At 45.3% G+C, this 18,095-nt stretch overlaps 1 protein-coding gene across 1 annotated transcript in view; it reads left to right on the plus strand.

Annotated features, from left to right (window-relative positions):
* HEXA (hexosaminidase subunit alpha) overlaps positions 1 to 8,307 on the plus strand; it is a 31,117-nt gene extending 22,810 nt beyond the window's left edge. The window contains exons 4-14 of the mRNA XM_043919682.1: positions 298 to 344; positions 854 to 964; positions 1,808 to 1,909; positions 2,723 to 2,855; positions 3,430 to 3,610; positions 4,510 to 4,596; positions 4,843 to 4,915; positions 5,563 to 5,746; positions 5,900 to 5,990; positions 6,914 to 7,018; positions 8,060 to 8,307. Of these exons, the coding sequence (XP_043775617.1) occupies positions 298 to 344; positions 854 to 964; positions 1,808 to 1,909; positions 2,723 to 2,855; positions 3,430 to 3,610; positions 4,510 to 4,596; positions 4,843 to 4,915; positions 5,563 to 5,746; positions 5,900 to 5,990; positions 6,914 to 7,018; positions 8,060 to 8,123 (1,178 nt within the window). The 3' untranslated portion in view covers positions 8,124 to 8,307. The remainder of the gene's footprint in view (positions 1 to 297; positions 345 to 853; positions 965 to 1,807; positions 1,910 to 2,722; positions 2,856 to 3,429; positions 3,611 to 4,509; positions 4,597 to 4,842; positions 4,916 to 5,562; positions 5,747 to 5,899; positions 5,991 to 6,913; positions 7,019 to 8,059) is intronic.
* Positions 8,308 to 18,095: the final 9,788 nt, after the last annotated feature.

The following is an 18,095-nucleotide window of genomic DNA, read 5'->3' on the forward strand; positions in this document are numbered from 1 at the left end:
GCCTGGCCTCTCTTCTTAATATCTTTGTGAATTCAAGACTTAGGGTTTATAGATAAGAGGCATGTGGGTGAGTGTATTGCTAGGAGGGACACAAAACCCCCTTACACTGCCCATTCCCAAAATAAAAGACAGAGTAAAAATCGATCCTGGCTTCCTACTGTCCCCCTTTTCTAGCTGCTGAGAAGCATGCAGCCTGCACTAGATTTCACTTCACTGTGTGCCCAAGCACTGTGCTCTGCCACATAGGAACATTCCAGATGGTTCTAACTTTTTACCCACCTCTCTACTTCCCTGTAGGTCTGGAGACATTTAGCCAGCTTATTTGGAGATCTCCTGAGGGCACGGTGAGTGCGGGCCTTCAAAAAGGGCTCCTCTTAAATCTCTGGCATTTGCTTCCAATATTGAGAGTCCTGGAAATACCTTCTTTTGCCTTAAACAGAGTCCTGGTGGCTTGAGATGGTCCCCAAAAGAGTATTCATGTAGATAACAGGTGGAAACTGGTTTGGTAGATTTTGCCAGTTGGGGTATAACTTAGTTCCCCTGAGTCATTATTGAGTAATGACCTTGAGGCCACACTGCTTTGAAGAAAATATTGAGTCAGTGAGAATCTGGTACATGTGAGCTGAGTGGTGTGTGGGACAGCTGCATTGCTGTCAGGGGAAAGTTACTCTCTGGAGAGATAAATGCTTATGGTCATTCATTTGGAGGTGTGTGGTGTTTGTGGAGATAGTTACCCTGAAGAACAGTCAGCTGGTTGGGTTTTCAGGGATCTCAGAAAACTTTTCTCATCCCCCTCCACCCCACTGGTGAATTGCCTTAGACTCCTGACGTGTTCAATGTTTGGTCCACACAGTTCTATGTCAACAAGACGGATATTGAGGACTTCCCTCGCTTTCCTCACCGGGGCTTGTTGCTGGATACGTCTCGCCATTACCTGCCACTGGCTAGCATCTTGGACACTCTGGTACCCAGGCCTTAAGACCTTCTTTGCCCTTAGGATTCTGGGGTGATGGGACAGCAGATAGATCCAGTGCCATATTCTTAAAGAGTTATAGAGAGAATTTATGTAACTTTATGAGCTCCTGGGAAAAATGTAAAAGATGACCTGCTGCAAGATTAAAAAAATACGAGTGATTTAAACATACCCCACTGGCTACTGAGGACCAATGTCCAGGCCATCTCCAGTGACAGAGAAGGTGGGTTGGGGAATTGGCTTCTCTGACCAAAGGCAGCTATCTTTAGTTAGTATAAAGTCTTAGGAAAGCAATGTTCAAGAGCCTTAGCTGGGGATGATCCTAACTGTCTAGAATTTGATGGGCAGTCTTAGCTGACAGTTACCCATCTGGCTTACATGTCTAACTATTCCTTTGGTGTTCTGATGGAACCAGAGAAGTGGGCACATCCACCAGCCCTGGCATCTGAGATTTGTGACTTACGAGGCTATTAAATTCACAACCGACCTCACAGTTTGGATAAACAGTAGTCAGACAACCCAAAACAAGTGGCAAGAGGAAATACTAGTTTCCACGGTCTTGTGGGCCTTCCTGACCCCAAGGTTCCACAGAACTGCAGCCCTTCTCCCAGTGCGGCTGTAACTCTTCCCTCACAGAGGAGATACTGCTTCTGTCAGCCATCTTTGGATGCCAGGCGCAACCTGATGGGAAGGCTTGATACAGAGAACCTGTGAGCACTGTAGCAGGAAGCTGGGGCAGGTTGAGCCTGTGAAAGTGTGTGGCGCAGCCTGCCAAGCGTGGGGCCGAAGCTGGAGAAGTTGTGCTGGGTTCACAGTGTATGCTCTGACCTACAGGATGTCATGGCATACAATAAATTCAACGTTTTCCACTGGCATCTGGTTGATGACTCTTCTTTCCCATATGAAAGCTTCACTTTTCCAGATCTCACCAAAAAGGTATGTTTCGATTTTGCCCAAACCCAGTTGATGGCCTGAAGTCTGACTCTGGCCATGGCCCTGCTAGCAAAGGACCTCAGCTCACCTCCTAACCAGCCAGTTTAAGGGACACACTCACATATAGGAGAAGGGCACTGGCTTTGGAGTCAAGAGACCTGAGTTCAAGTCTAAACTGTACCATTAATTTCCTCTGTGACCTTCAGGAGAGAATCTTTCCTGGCCCCATCTTTTTATTTATTCATATTTTGTTAGCTGGGTATAATAAGTACCTTATTTATCTCACTGGCATCATGGCATTGAGATAAGACAATGAATGGACAGCTTGTGGGAAATTATGATACAGTTCCTTGATGACGGCACCTGATATCACCAGGCTGTGGGTTGATTTTCTTTTTTAAAAATAATTTTATTTATTTATTTTTGGCTGTGCTGGGTCTTCATTGCTGCATGGGTTTTCTCTAGTTGTGGCAAGCAGAGGTTACTCTGTGGCTTCTCATTGCAGCGGCTTCTCTTACCGCAGAGCACAGGCTCGAGGCATGCAGGTTTCAGCAATTGCAGCTCGCAGGCTTCAGAACACGGGTTCAGTAGTTGTGGCACCCAGGCTTAGTTGCTTGGAGGCATATGGGTTCTTCCTGGACCAGGGATCGAACCCAGGTCCCCTGCATTGGCAGGTGGATTCCTATCCACTCCACCACCAGGGAAGCCCTGTGGGCAGATTTTCTGATATCCAGGGGAGCCTGAAGGCATTTTGAATATCCTCTCCTCTGCTAGCCTTCAGGAAATGGGATCCTCAATGTGTTCTGTGCCTTTCAGGGGTCCTACAACCCTGCCACCCACATCTATACAGCACAAGATGTGAAGGAGGTGATTGAATACGCACGGCTTCGGGGTATCCGGGTGCTGGCAGAGTTTGACACTCCTGGCCACACTCTGTCCTGGGGGCCAGGTAAGAATAATGTCTGCAGTTGGAGGGAGTCCACTGATTCCCTTCAATGGGGAGTTAATATATTGACTCTTGGATGTAGCAGGCCCTAGCCTTGGTCTCTGGAAGAATATTTTCTATCAACTCCTTCCACTGGGAATTTAGATAGGCAGAATTTACTTTTGGCGAAAGAGGACACTTCTTACTATTAAAACATGGGCAAATTCTTCTCAGATGTCCTTGCCTGATAATGCCCTTGTTGGTCATTGTGCCCAGAGTGGAAGAAAGATTTTGCCAGTCTGTCTAGATCAGGCTCTCTGCTTTTCTGCTGGCAGGCTATGTGAGGAGAGCAGGCTTTGGGAGCAAGGGTGACCCCAGTGGAAGAATGTGTCAAGGCAGCAGGAGTGTGTGACAGTTGTCTGGGTATGATTCATGGACATACCTGTATTTCTTTGATTGTCACTAAATGCTCATGTCATTGAGTGCCTGGGTGTTCCTACCTGAGGGAATGTCTATGAACATGATTGTCATCATGTATATGACTATACGTGGGGATTGTGTATTTGTGACACTAGTGTCAGATTCTCTATTGCCTTAGGTGTCCCTGGATTATTAACTCCTTGCTACTCTGGGTCTCATCCCTCTGGCACCTTTGGGCCCGTGAATCCGATTCTCAACAATACCTACGAGTTCATGAGCACATTCTTCTTGGAAATCAGTACTGTCTTCCCAGATTTTTATCTGCATCTTGGAGGAGATGAGGTTGATTTCACCTGCTGGTATGAGCCTTATGACCCTCCCATCCTGGCCTGATAGATGGCCTACTCAGAGGAGAGGTTAGCCCTGAAGAAGCTCCCTGTCTGAGGTGCTCCTCAGCTGTCTATCCAGATGGCTCAGACCTTCGGCCTTTCCTCTCTCTACCTACCGAGAGGCCCTACCTGATCTTAGCAAATCCATGATCTTGTCATAGTCTTGAGATATTGACAGAAAAACCACCTCCAGGCACAGAAAAATCAGGATAGAGAAAAACAGTCCCTGCTTTTGACAGTTTAAAATAGTTTGGTTGAAGAGGCAGGACACATGAATTTGAGGTTAATATGTGACAGTGTCTAGTTAGTATTAAATTATAAGGTTCCAGCCCTCAGATTTACTTAGCTCAAAAGAGGCTGAGGGGCTTCTTGGAGAAGTGGGAACTAGAGTTGGATCTGGGGAAAGAGTGGAGGAGAGAGAAAAAATAAAATGTAGACATTGTGCGGCAAGGGAGCTGCCACGGGTGACAGACACCAATGCTTGTATCCACTTGGAATAAAGAATAAACATTAAGGAAAAAGCAGGATATGCCCAGGGTGTGGGAGGTAAAGAGACGGAAACCAGAATCCAGTGTGCCTGAGACCTCAGAGCCTCATGTCACAGCCCAGAGAGACTGAGATGTATTCTCTTTGGAAGTGAACTTGAAGCTCTTCAGGTCCAAGCTTAGCCTTTCTTGGCCTATTTCAGTGGGCCCCCTTCACTTAGCTTTTTCAGTCATACTTTGCAAAGTTGTGGCCTCCTGATATCCTCAGTTGATTGGTTTTTCAGATGAAAAAAAAAAAGTTGTGGGAGGCCAGGTGACAAATCCCCAAGCTTTGGGCTTTGAGGATGTCAAAAGGATTAATCTTCATTTTCTCTTGGGATTCAGGAAGTCCAACCCAGATATCCAGGCCTTTATGAAGAAGAAAGGTTTTGGTGATGACTTCAAGAAGCTGGAGTCCTTCTACATCCAGACGTGAGGAAGCAGCGGGAGTGGGCAGTCACCCTCCTTCAGAGTCCTCACTTTCCATAGCAGGGCCAGGCCCTGCTGGACCACTTTCTGGGCCCCAAAGGGTCCTCTGTCCTGTCCTTTCTGGTTGGAGTGGTCGGTTCCCAACTGGTCAGACAGGAATGGGCCCCTAGCCAGGCTCTGCCCCCAGGGCACTGGCACCCGTAGCACAGAGCCTCTCTGAACTGAGCAAACACTCTCTGTACTCTCTAGGCTGCTGGACATTGTCTCTGCCTATGGCAAGGGCTACGTGGTGTGGCAGGAGGTGTTTGATAATAAAGTGAAGGTGAGCCTGGGGCAGAGAAGAGGTGCTACCCTCAGGGCCTCCCTCTGTTCTCCCATCCCTTCCCTGCTTCTGCATGGATGCAGAGCTCTGAGCCCCAAGTGTGGGTGTCAGAGCCTCCGTTTGTCTTCCCTCACTATGAACTGATCAAGTTGCTTGTGCTGCCAGGTTACTTGGGATTCCTGAAACTGGCATGATGGGTTGGGTTTTCATTCCTGTGTCATAGACCAGGATCTTCTGGCCCTGGGAGCAGGGCTATCTTCTCCTTCATCATTGACTAGTAAGATCCCAGCTTAGTAAGATCTGCAGGAACCTCATCCCACCTTCAGACGCATCTGGAGATGCTTGGACCTGACAGTCCCTGATGAGTTTTCTAGGCCCCACTGCTTGCCTCTGTTGGTTCACTGCTGGAGTTACTATCTCAGTGTAGATAGGACAGCTGCAGAGGGGCTAGGGGAGGAGGCAGCACGGAGCTCTCCTAGGGCCTTTGGGGGCCTTGGCCTCTGCACTGGGCTAGAAGCTCAGTGGCTAGGGGTCACAGAGAAATGCTTTGCTACTGGGGAGCAGAGGGGGCACACACCCCCTTGGCCTGGGCTGCTCACATGAGACTGTGTCCCGGGAACCTTTATGCCATTGACCTTTTGTGACAGGTGCGGCCAGACACGATCATCCAGGTATGGCGAGAAGAGATACCAGTGAAATACGTGAAGGAGATGGCTCTGGTCACCCGCGCTGGCTTTCGGGCCCTGCTGTCTGCCCCCTGGTACCTGAACCACATAACTTATGGCCCTGACTGGAAGGAGATCTACCTGGTGGAGCCCCTGGCATTTGAAGGTAAACAGGGAGCTCTCCTTGCTGCCAAAGCAGCTGGGGGAGACAAGGAGAGCCTGGGTTGGACATTTCAGATCAGCAGATGAAATGGCCTATCTGAGGAGAGGACCACGTTGGGAAGGTGGTTGAGGCCTGTCACTGCTTGTTTTCCATCAGGTAGCCCTGAGCAGAAGGCCCTGGTGATTGGCGGAGAGGCCTGTATGTGGGGAGAGTATGTGGACAGCACAAACCTGGTCCCCAGGCTCTGGTAAGGGCTTTCTGGGGATATGGAGGGTTGGGCTTGTGGGCCTGGGTTCTCCCTCCCAGGCTCAGTCCCGTCCAGACACCACCGGCCGAGTGCCCTCCTCTCAGGCCTGGGAGAGAAGGGGCCTCGTGCTGTCGCTTCTCTTGGTGTGGGACAGTCGTCTCCGGCCTGACTTCTGTATTTGCTCCTTCAGCCTGTCAGGTGTGTCACGTGGAGACTGTTGGGCTTCCCTGGTGGCTCAGTGGTGAAAAATCTGCCTGCAGTGCAGGAAACCTGCCTTCGATCCCTGGGTTAGGAAGATCCCCTGGAGAAGGAAGTGGCAACCCACTCCAGTATTCTTGCCTGGGAGATCCCATGGACCAAGGGGCCTGACAAGCTACAGTCCATGGGGTCACAAAAGAGTTAGACATGACTTGGACGTGACAGCTAAACAAGAATATGGAGATTGTTGTCCCCACTTCACACATAGGGATAAGGAGGCCTGGAGAGCATGTTGAAAGAATTTTGTTTTCAGGATGGCTCAGGATGCAGCCCTGAGACGCACAGTCTCTGTACTAAGACTCCTCTCTGCTGTCTCCTCAGAGTGAGGCTACCCCTCAGCATGCTTGGGGGGGCTGTGTAGAGTTTACATTTTGAGAACAGCTGCCGTCACCGCCATCAGTAACTGTTCACGATGCCTTTCAGACAGACTCTGGTCCCTATGTCTTCAGGAGAGGAGGAGGGATCATGATCCCCATTTTACTGAAGATGAAGCTGGGCCCTGGCAGTCCCTGAGGAGCGTTCCAGTGAGCTGTCACTCTGATTAAAGTGTCGATCACATCCCTTGGCCCCGAGCTAGTTTGGGGTGCCTAAACAAGAGGCTGGGGGTGTCCAGTGCCCTTGCAAGAGCCCAGAGCCCAAACCTGGTGCCTGTCTCCTTCCCACAGGCCTAGAGCAGGGGCTGTTGCCGAGAGGCTGTGGAGCAACAAGATGGTGTCCAACCTGGACTTTGCCTTTAAACGTCTGTCACACTTCCGCTGTGAGCTGCTGAGGTAAGCAGACCACGGGCAGGTCAGGGGCTGAGGACCCCTTCCTGACAGGAGAAGAACACTAATAGTAGCTCACACTTGCGGAAGTGTGCCAAGGGTGGCAAGCCCTGTGCTCAGCCCTCTGCCGGCACTGCTTCATTCAGTCTTCACCACGGCCCTACCAGGGGATAGAGTTTTTATCCCCATTTCAGAGGCAGGCAGCTGAGGCACAGAGCAGTTCAGTAACTTGCCCAAAGTTGCTCAGAACCAGGACTTGAACTGCCTTCACTGTCTGTGCTCTTATCCACGGCCGTGCTTTTATGGGTTCTCACGACACCCGTGTCCCAGTTGGGATGGACCTGCGTAAGAGGGTCAGTTCCCTGGTTCATTCATTGACTTGGTTTTGAGACCCTGGGGAAACAGCCTCGTACACAGCAGAGTCCCAGGCTGAGAGCCAGGCATGTGGGATCTAAGCCTCTACTGTCTAATTTACTGAGTGACTTTGAGCGAGTTCCTTACCATCTCTGAGCAGATAACTTATTTGGATAATAAAGGAGGCATGTCTCAAGGTGCTTTAAAGAGACTGGTCAGGTCCTGGAACTAGTGAGGCTGAGATTTCATACCCACATCCTGTGGGTGGGCTGGACAGTGTCTCGGTGGCCCTTGCCCCTGACATCTACAGTGTTTTAGAGCCATTAATGGGGGCTCAGTGGGCCAAGAGCACTGGGCACATTGTAGGCGTCCACCTTTTTTCTCAAGAGACTGAGTGATTTGGGGCTGGGGCATAGAAACAGGAAGGTTCTATGGAACCTCAAGGTTCCAAGGTGTCCCTGTATCAGAATCACTGGGGCACCCGATCCAGATGGCAGATTCTCGCCAACACACAGCCCCACCCCAGCAAGAATCTCTGGAAGAGAGACCCTGAGGAATTTTGGTGTCTAGTGACAGCATGAAATCCACTGAACTGGGGGAAGGGGAGACCGTTGGTTGGGAAAAGATGTTGCTGGAGCCTAACTAACCACCTTGAAGGACTCATGGTACCTGTTTCTTTATGTCCTCTTGCAGGCGTGGTGTCCAGGCCCAGCCCCTCAGCGTAGGCTACTGTGACATGGAGTTTGAACAAACCTGAGCAAGTAGCCCCCGGCACCAAGGAGGGTACTGGCCCTAGGAGAGCGGAAGCGGGGCCAGGCGTCCACTGCACCCCGCCCGGGGGATGGAGCCCCTTGCCCGCGTGCCCCTGTGCCTAGAGACAAGGGGGCTGGTGCTGGCGCTGGTGTCCAATAAAGAGTGATGTGGCATTTTTCTATAACAAACATGGATTACCTGTGTGGAAACAAATGTGAGTGGCCCTAGGGAAGGGGAACTGCCAGGACTGGCCTTCTGCTCCTAAGGGTGATCGGCTCAGCGGACCCAGCCAGCTTGGGCTCGGTATCTGCCCCTGGAGGGATCTTATAAGTTGAGGGCTGGGAATGAAACTTGTATCCTCTGTGCCGTCTTAGCCTGAGTTTTGACGCCTCTCCTAGCTCACCAGAGTCCAGACACATACCCCATCCTTAGACTTATCACCTGGACCCCTGAGGCTTCTGTACATGGAACATGACACCACAGGGGACCAGAGGAGTTCTGGGAAGCGGCAGGGGCCCCAGCCCCAACCAGGTCAGAGAACAGCCCCTCCCCCAGGCATACTCACAGACTTCCCTCCCCTAGAGCTTTTCTTTTGCTTTTAGGTTTCTTGTTACTTCCATTTCATGCAACCATTATTAAATATTGAACACATACCATGATCTTGGCACTGTGGTAGGTGGTTGAATTTGAAGGACTTAGTCCCCAGAGGCCCTGGTCCACTCCCTCCTCCCACCCATCCAGTAGCATCTTCTCAGAGAACTGCTGGCACAGCTGAGACCATGTGAGGAAAGCCCCTGGAGGACCAAGAGGTGAGTATGCGGCTCTGGAAGAGTCTTTGCACCAGTGACCAGTCTGCCATAGGAAGAAGTGGCTCATCATGGACCCAGACTGCCCCCTAATGGTGTCATGTTCAGACGTGACGGTGCAGCCCAGAGTCGGCCAGCAGTGCACAGCAGCTGTTTTAAATGGGGATTTCTTTGACCATTTTAAAGTTCTTTTACCTGGTCCTAGGCTGGAAGGACAATGGAGAGGTCCAGACATTCTTTCAGAAAGCTTCCAATCTAGTGGATACAGAAAGTTGGGGAAGGCAGGCCTGAAAAGGGATCTCAGTAAAATTTGGTCCTTAAATGGCATCCTTCAGTCCCTCGATCATGCTCCTTTGGGGACCTAACTGAATGTGCACCAGTCAGGCCTTCTTGCACTATTACTATAGGGACAGGTTGTGCACCGTCTACCTGAAGAATCCTCTAGAGGAAGCTGAGCCCAGGGCTCTGGCCTGGAGAGAAACAAGTTAAGGCTCTACTATCTGCCTACTAAAGGAGCACCCTTACTCTCTATTACCCGGAGAAACATTTGGGGAGTTCCCAGGCAAGGACCCTGTAGAAATGCTGCTATACTTCAAGTGCCCCTTCTTGATCATAATTGGAATATTGCTATTGTTTGGCATAATATGTAATAAAAAGATCAGACACTAAATTTTAGGTCTCAAGTCAATGAAGGAAGTGACCATGAAAATACCTGTACTAAAGCAGTAAGATTCTATGATTTCTTATTCCTCTTGTAAACATTTTCTTTAATGTTGTCATTTTTTTTACAAATTAAAAAAAAAATCAGTGTTGTCTGATCCCCACCCTCCACCAATGTATCTCTGCCCTCCTTCCCCCACCGCCGCTGATCATGAGAGCATTTACTGGAAGGTCGTCATCCCCAGCCTCCACCAGTGCATCTCTGGGCCCCCCAATCATGAGAACATTTACCAGAAGGTCATCATTCCCAACCTCCACCAGTGCATCTCGGGGCCCCCTGATCATGAGAGCATTTACCTGAAGGTCATCATCAGACCCTGAACTGCTGATGGGATAGAGGCAGTACCTGTAGAACTGCCCACTCAGTTCCAATGCCCAGAGTCACTCTTCTCGTCTGCCTTTACCTGTCCCACCCTGCTCAGGGCCAGGCTCCTCTGGCCTGCTTATGTTCTCTGTACACCGCCAGGGGGTGGGGAAATGCCTGGACTGATTTCCTGGCTTTAGTTATCTTTGGGTACAAAGAGTCGGCTCATGCTCTCCTCTGAATCTCCTAAGGATGCAAAGCCTCCCCAATGGGAATGTAAATGAAGGAGTGAATGGAGGCTGAAAGGACATTCAGCTCCCCCTCTCTTGGGTAGGAGTTGAGGCAGTGTGCCGGGTATCCCTCACTTCTTGGAAACCTGGTGTTTTGAGGTGTACCTCAGTGGATTAGTGTAGGGATAGGATAGTAGAGGACTTGGGAGTCTGGTTGCTCCATAGCACTAGTGATGAGGGACACAGCAAGGGGTGAGGAAAGCTGAAAGATACTGGGGAAAGGTGAAAAAAGGATTATATGATATAGATTGAATTTAATTTATATCAGTGTAGATGAATATACCTAGTGGCAACATTGCTAGCTCTCTAAAGTTTAGATTTTTATAATTTTTTGTCAATATCACTTATAAGATCAATCAGTACAGGCTGTGAAAATTTTATTTCATGTACTTTTTTTCTTACTAAGAAAATAAATAGGAATTGTTTTTGTCTTAAAATCATTGTTTTTCCTTTATAAATAAACTTTGAAAGTTTGAAAATCTGTGTCCTTTATATCATTAATAAATATAGAATATAAATACATATTAACTAACTTCAGTGAAACATTTACTTGTTGATTTTTTTCAACAATGTTCACTCTTCAGTTCAGTTCAGTCGCTTAGTCGTGTCTGACTCTTTGCGACCCCATGAATCACAGCACGCCAGGCCTCCCTGTCCATCACCAACTCCCGGGGTCCATCCAAACCCATATCCATTGAGCCGGTGATGCCATCCAACCATCTCATCCTCTGTTGTCCCCTTCTCCTCCTGCCCCCAATCCCTCCCAGCATCAGGGTCTTTTCCAATGAGTCAACTCTTCGCATGAGGTGGCCAAAGTATTGGAGTTTCAGCTTCAACATCAGTCCTTCCAATGAACACCCAGGACTGATCTCCTTTAGGATGGACTGGTTGGATCTCCTTGCAGTCCAAGGGACTCTCAAGAGTCTTCACTCTTAACTATATATAAATCTTCACAATTGTTTTTAAAATCCTTTCTGAAGCAGCCCTGTGTGTATATGTGTGTGTGTGTTTCATGCATTTTTCAGTGAGATTTTTGAAAATGTATATGAACCTTGTTTATTTTCACAGTAATTACTGTATTCTAACCACATCCATGTTGGGTCTTCCCTACCACAGTAAGAACTTTTATTATTTCAAATGTGTCAAGCAGAAAATTGTAGGGAATAACATAATAAACACAGTATAACTATACTACTCAGCTTTATCACATCTCAACAGTTGCAGCTGCTTTAAATTTATTTTCTTTTTAAGAGATGAAACATTGTATATGTCCCCCATTTCCCAGTTCCACTCTCCTGCTTCCCAAAATAACCACTTTCTAGATTTTATTTTAAATCTTATTTCCTCTGGAAATCTGATACTTAGCTATGGTTTTTCTTCATTGTTAATAAATCCTTTATGGCTCACTTCATAGCAAATTAGGAAGGGACGTTTTGGAACCCACTCAGAAAAGGGGTTTGTGTGTGTGTCCACTCAGAAAGGGAGTGTGTATATGTGTGTGTAGACAGACCCGCTGGCAAGCAGACATGGAAATAGGGGCATCTGTGCTGTGCTGAATGTGCTGCTGGATTTAAGAGGACATGTATAAGCAAGAAGGTATTTATTTAAGAAGAAAATATTCAGAGAAAACTATGCAGATGTTTACCCGGACTTAACATAAGTTAGAAATCTGAGTGAAGACATTTGTGGTAATCCATCCAGGGGAACAAAAGTGCTTTTGTCATTTTTATGTGCTTGCTGTGTCAGATGCTGGAATAAGCACTTGTTCAGATGTTAGTTTATTTAATCCTCATCCCAACCAGTGAGGTAGATCAATATTATCCTCACCTGACAGATAAGGAAACGGACCTAGACAGGTTAAATGATTCGTTCATGGTTACCTAGCAAGGCTGAGTCAGGCTTTGTGCACAGGGCCTAGGGATCCAGGCTCACCTAGTTAATTCATTCTAGCCTATTCTGTGTCCGCCCATCAGTCACAGCCTCACACTGTACCAGACATCTTCCAGCTCTTGAATTCCACACTGAGACACACACATAAAGCTGGGTACTCAATTATGTCTGGGCCCGAGTCCATGTCCTCCCACTTTTCAAACTCTTCCTTACAGATGGTTCCATTCTTTCAGCACACACACATGTACAGTCTCCCTTATCTTTAAACAAATTAAAACCTCTCCATCCTGCTTTTTCTCAGTCAAGTTGCCTGCAACAACTGCAAGAATTTATCTCCATTTCTCCACTTCTCATTCAGTCCTCATGAAGGCTGCTCTCTCTGAGGTGAACAATAACCTATATGTTGCAAAGTCAACATATCTCAGTAATTAAAATATCACTTGCCCTTTCCTCATATTTTGAGAGTTTGATCACTCCTTTGAAATTCTTTCTTCTCAGACTTCTGTGACACCACTCTTTCCTGAGTTTTCTCCTACATCTTTCATGATTGTTTCTTAGCCTGCATCACTGATGACTCCAGCAAAATCCCATTCCACAGCCAATCATTTTTAAAGTTTGTCCTCTTTCCTCTTCTATACTTTCTTCTCGGTGATCTCATTTACACTCAAACAGATCTTTAGCTATATGTATATATCTATATGTACAAAGCTCCAAACTCATCCACTTCATATCATCTAAAGCTCACATGCCAGACATAATCAGTTCATCATCCTTCTTCATAGCTCCCTACTCTACCCCTATACCACTATTCTGCCACTCATTTCAGCCAAAATCTGGGAATCATCTTAACTGCCCCCATCTATCATAATAGCCTTCTAATCTGTCACTAAGTCACGCCCATTCTGTACCAAATAACTCTTAGAACCATTTACTCATCTCCATCTGCACTGCCACTATCTTTTAATAAGCCTATCACATCTTCCCTGAACTTAGAATAAGATCCTGATAACACTGGCCTCAAGTGAAGCTCCAATACTTTGGCCACCTGATGCAAAGAGCCAATTCATTGGAAAAGACCCTGATGCTGGGAAAGATTGAAGGCAAAAGGAGAAGGGGGGCAGCAGAGGATGAGATGGTTAGATAGCATCATCAACTCAATGGACATAAATCTGAGCAAACTCTGGGAGGTGGTGAAGGACAAGGAAGCCTGGTGTGCTGCAGTCCATGGGGTTGCAAAGAACCAGACATGACTTAGCGACTGAACAACAACACACTTGCCTCAAGTCATCTTTTTAAGCTGCAAGTCAGATTTCCTGCTTCTGCTTTTTAAAAATATTTAGTTACTATTCGGCTGCGCTGGGTCTTAGTTGCAGCACACAGGATCTTCAGTCTTCATTGCAGCGTGTGTGCTCTTTTAGCTGTGGCACGGGAACTCTTAGTTATAGCACATGGGATCTAGTTCCCCGACCGGGGATCAAACCTGGGCCTCCTGCATGGGGGGAGTGGAGTCCTAACCACTGGACAACCAGGGAAGTCCCTCAATTTCATGCTTTTAATTTTTCAAAATTGCCCCCTTGTCTAATTCACTTAGCAGGGTATATAAGTCTCCCCCTTCAAGATGATGTGTCTTGAGTGCTCCATCATCAAGTCCTGACATTCCACCCGTATTAGTCAAGACTCCTTTAGTTGCAGGGAAACATCTCAAACTGGCTTAAGCAAAAATAAATGAACAAATAAAAAATTACATTGCCTCATGTAACTGCATGCCTCATGTAACAAGAGTCAATTGTATGATCCTTGGAATAAATCTAATGAAAGACATATAGGAACTTTATAAAGTTCAAACTTTTTGAAGTATGAAAAAATTTTTCAAAGATATTCAGATGTCTTTTGAAAGAATACCAAGATATAAATATGTAACATGTTCATAAATGAGAAGACCCAACATTGTAAGGATTTTAAAATGATCTGCAGATTCAGTGTGATTCCAGTTATAATGCAAATTTTATTCTTTAATGAATAACAGTTTGTTCAAAATAATAACAGCACTGTTAATGATTATGATACCTTATGAATAAGTGAAATAAATGACAGCAATGTTGTGAAGGATGGGAGGGGGAGATGGGGAACACTCTATTATAAGGCTCTTGTACTACTCATGAAGCAGTACAATGTTTGACAATGGACTTGGATAAATTGTAAATGTATTTTATAAACCTTAGGATAACCACTAAAGTGAAAAAAGAAGAATAACTGATATGGTAAGAAAGCAAAGCATTCAAAATGTTCAATTAAAACCATAAAAGGCAGAAAAAGAGTAGAAGACAAAAATGGAAATAATGAACAAGAGCAACAAAATGGAAAAGAGTAACAAATATGTTAGATAATAATCCAGTTTTATCAATAATCACTTTAAACATGAATGGCCTAAATAAAAAAAATTGAAAGAGATTGTCAGAATGGGTTAAAAAAACAAGGCCTGGGACTTCCCTAGTGGTCCAGTGGCTAAGACTCTGTGCTCCCAAACAGGGGGCCTGGGTTCAATCCCTGGTCAGGGAACTAGATCCCACAAGCTGCAACTACTGGGGCAGCCAAATAAACAAAATAAATAAATAAAAAGCAAGACTCAATTACATATCTACAAGAAGCCCACCTTCAATGTAAAGACACAGATGGATTACAAGTAAAGACGTGGAAAAGACATTTCATGTTACACTAATCAAAAGAAAGCTGGAGTAGCTGTATTTCAAACAGAGCCAACTTCCAAGCAAGAAAAATTGTCAGAGGAGAAAAACGGGGCCAGCCTTCAACAGTACATGAACTGTGAACTTCCAGATGTTCAAGCTGGATTTAGAAAAGACAGAGGAACCAGAGATCAAATTGCCAACATCCGTTGGATCATAGAAAAAGCAAGAGAGTTCCAGAAAAACATCTACTTCTGCTTTATTGACTATGCTAAAGCCTTTGACTGTGTGGATCACAATAAACTGTGGAAAATTCTTAAAGATATAGGAATACCAGACCACCTTTCCTACCTCCTGAGAAATCTGTATGCAAGTCAAAAAGCAACAATTAGAACCTGACATGGAACAACAGACTGGTTCCAAATTGGGAAAGGAGTACGTCAAGGCTGTATATTGTCACCCTGCTTGTTTAACTTATATGCAGAGTACATCATGCAAAATGCCAGGCTGGATGAAGCACAAGCTGGAATCAAGATTGCTGGGGGAAATATCAATAACCTCAGATACACAGATGACACAACCCTTATGGCAGAAAGTGAAGAAGAACTAAAGAGCCTCTTGATGAAAAGTGAAAGAGGAGGATGGAAAAGCTGGCTTAAAACTTAACATACAAAATCTAAGATCATGGCCTCCAGTCCCATCAGTTCAGTCGCTCAGTCATGTCCGACTCTTTGCGACCCCATGGACTGCAGCACGCCAGGCCTCCCTGTCCATCACCAACTCCTGGAGTTTACTCAAACTCATGTCCACTGAGTTGGTGACATCATCCAACCATCTCATCCTCTGTCGTCCCCTTCTCCCGCCTTCAATCTTTCTCAACATCAGGGTATTTTCAAATGAGTCAGTTCTTCCCATCAGGTGGCCAAATTATTGGAGTTTCAGCTTCAGCATCAGTCCTTCCAATGAATATTCAGGACTGATTTCCTTTAGAATGGACTGGTTGGATCTCCTTGCAGTCCAAGGGACTCTCAAGGTCTTCTCCAGCACCACAGTTCAAAAGCATCAATTCTTCAGCGCTCAGCTTTCTTTATAGCTTCCCATCACTTCATGGCAAATAAATGGGGAAACAATGGAAACAGTGACAGACTTTATTTTCTTGGGCTCCAAAATCACTGCAAATGGTGACTGCAGCCATAAAATTAAAAGACACTTGCTCCTTGGAAGAAAAGCTATAACCAACCTAGAAAGCATATTAAAAAGCAGAGACATTACTTTGCCAACAAAGGTCTGTCTAGTCAAAGCTACGATTTTTCCAGTAGTCATGTATGGATGTGAGAGTTGGACTATAAAGAAAGCTCAGTGCAGAAGAATTGATGCTTTTGAACTGTGGTGTTGGAGGAGACTCTTGAGAGTCCATTGGACTGCAAGGAGATCAAAGCAGTCCATCCTAAAGGAAATCAGTCCTGAATATTCATTGGAAGGACTGATGCTGACGCTGAAGCTCCAATACTTTGGTCACCTGATACGAAGAACTGACTCATTGGAAAAGATCCTGCTGCTGGGAAAGACAGAGGGCAGGAGGAGAAGGAGATGACAGAGGATGAGATGGTTGGATGGCATCACCGACTCAATAGACATGAGTTTGAGCAAGCTCCGGGGGTTGGTGATGGACAGGGAAGCCTGATGCATTGCAGTCCACAGGGTCGCAAAGAGTCAGACACGACTGAGCAACTGAACTGAACTGAACACATACTACCCAAAGCAATCTACAGATTTAATGTGGATTTAAATTATCCATGACTAGAACAAATAATCCTAAAATTTATGTGGGCCATAAAAGATCCAGAATTACCAAAGCAATCCTGAAGAAAAAGGACAAAACTGGAGGCATAACCCTCCCAGACCTCAGACAATACTATAAAGATAATACTAATCAAAACAGAGTGGCATTGGCACAAAAACAGACATATGGATCAGTGGAACAGAATAAAGAGCCCAGAAATAAACCCACACACCTACAGTCAATTAATCTTTGACAAAATAGGCAAGGAATACAATGGAAAAAAGTTTCTTCAACAAGTGGTGTTGGGAAAGCAGCATAGTTGCATGTAAATCAATGAAAGTTAGAATACTCTCTCACACCATACAAAAAATAAGCTTAAAATGGATTAAAGACATAAATAAAAGACATGACATCATTAAACTCCTAGAAGGGAAAACAGGCAAAATATTCTCTGACATAAATAGTAGCAATATTTCCTTAGGTCAATATTTCCTTTCCTCCTAAAGCAACAGAAATAAAAGCAAAAATAAACAACTTGACATAATTAAACTTACAAGCTTTTTTACAGCAAAGGAAACCAGAAACAAAACAAAAAGACAACATATAAAACTGAATAAAACATTTGCAAATGATACAACCAAAGGCTTATTTCCAAAATATACAAACAGTTCATATAACTCAATAATGAAACAACCCAATCAAAAAATGGGCAAAAGGACTAAATCAACATTTCACCAAGGAAGGCTTACAGATGGCCAATAGGCATGTGAAAAGATGCTCAATGTCAGTAATTATTAGAGAGATGCCAATCAAAACTAAGGTATAACCTCACACCAGTCAGAATGACTATCATTAAAATGTCTACAAATAACAAATCCTAGAGAGGGTGTGGAGAAAAGGAAACCCTCCTACACTCCTGGTGGGAGTGTAAACTGGTATACAGTCACTACAAAAAAGTAGGGAAGTCCCTTAAAAAAATAAAAACAGAGTTGCCTTATGATCGAGCAATTCTACTCCTGGGCATATATCCAGAGAAAACTCTACTTTGAAGAGATACATGCACCCCAGTGTTCATAACAGCCAAGACATGGAAGTAAACTAAATGTCTATCAACAGATGAATGGATAAAGAAGATGTGGTATATATTAATATATATACGATGGAATGCTACTCAGCCATAAGAAAGAATGAAATAACACCATTTGCAGCAACATGGATGGACCTAGAGATTATTATTCTAAGTGATGTAAGTCAAAAAGAGAAAGACAAATACCATATGATATCACTTAAATGTAAAATCTAAAGTATGATACAAATGAATTTACTTACCAAATAGAAACAGATTCACAGATATAGAAAACAAACTTACGGTTACCAAAAGGAAAGGGGATGGGGAGGATAAATTAGGAGTTTGGGATTAGCAGATACAAACTACTATATGTGAAATAAATAAATAGTAAGGCCCTTCTTTATAGCACAGGGAATTGTATTAAATATAT

The sequence above is a fragment of the Cervus elaphus genome, chromosome 12 (genome assembly GCF_910594005.1).
Source record: "Cervus elaphus chromosome 12, mCerEla1.1, whole genome shotgun sequence".
Classification (NCBI taxonomy): domain Eukaryota; kingdom Metazoa; phylum Chordata; class Mammalia; order Artiodactyla; family Cervidae; genus Cervus; species Cervus elaphus.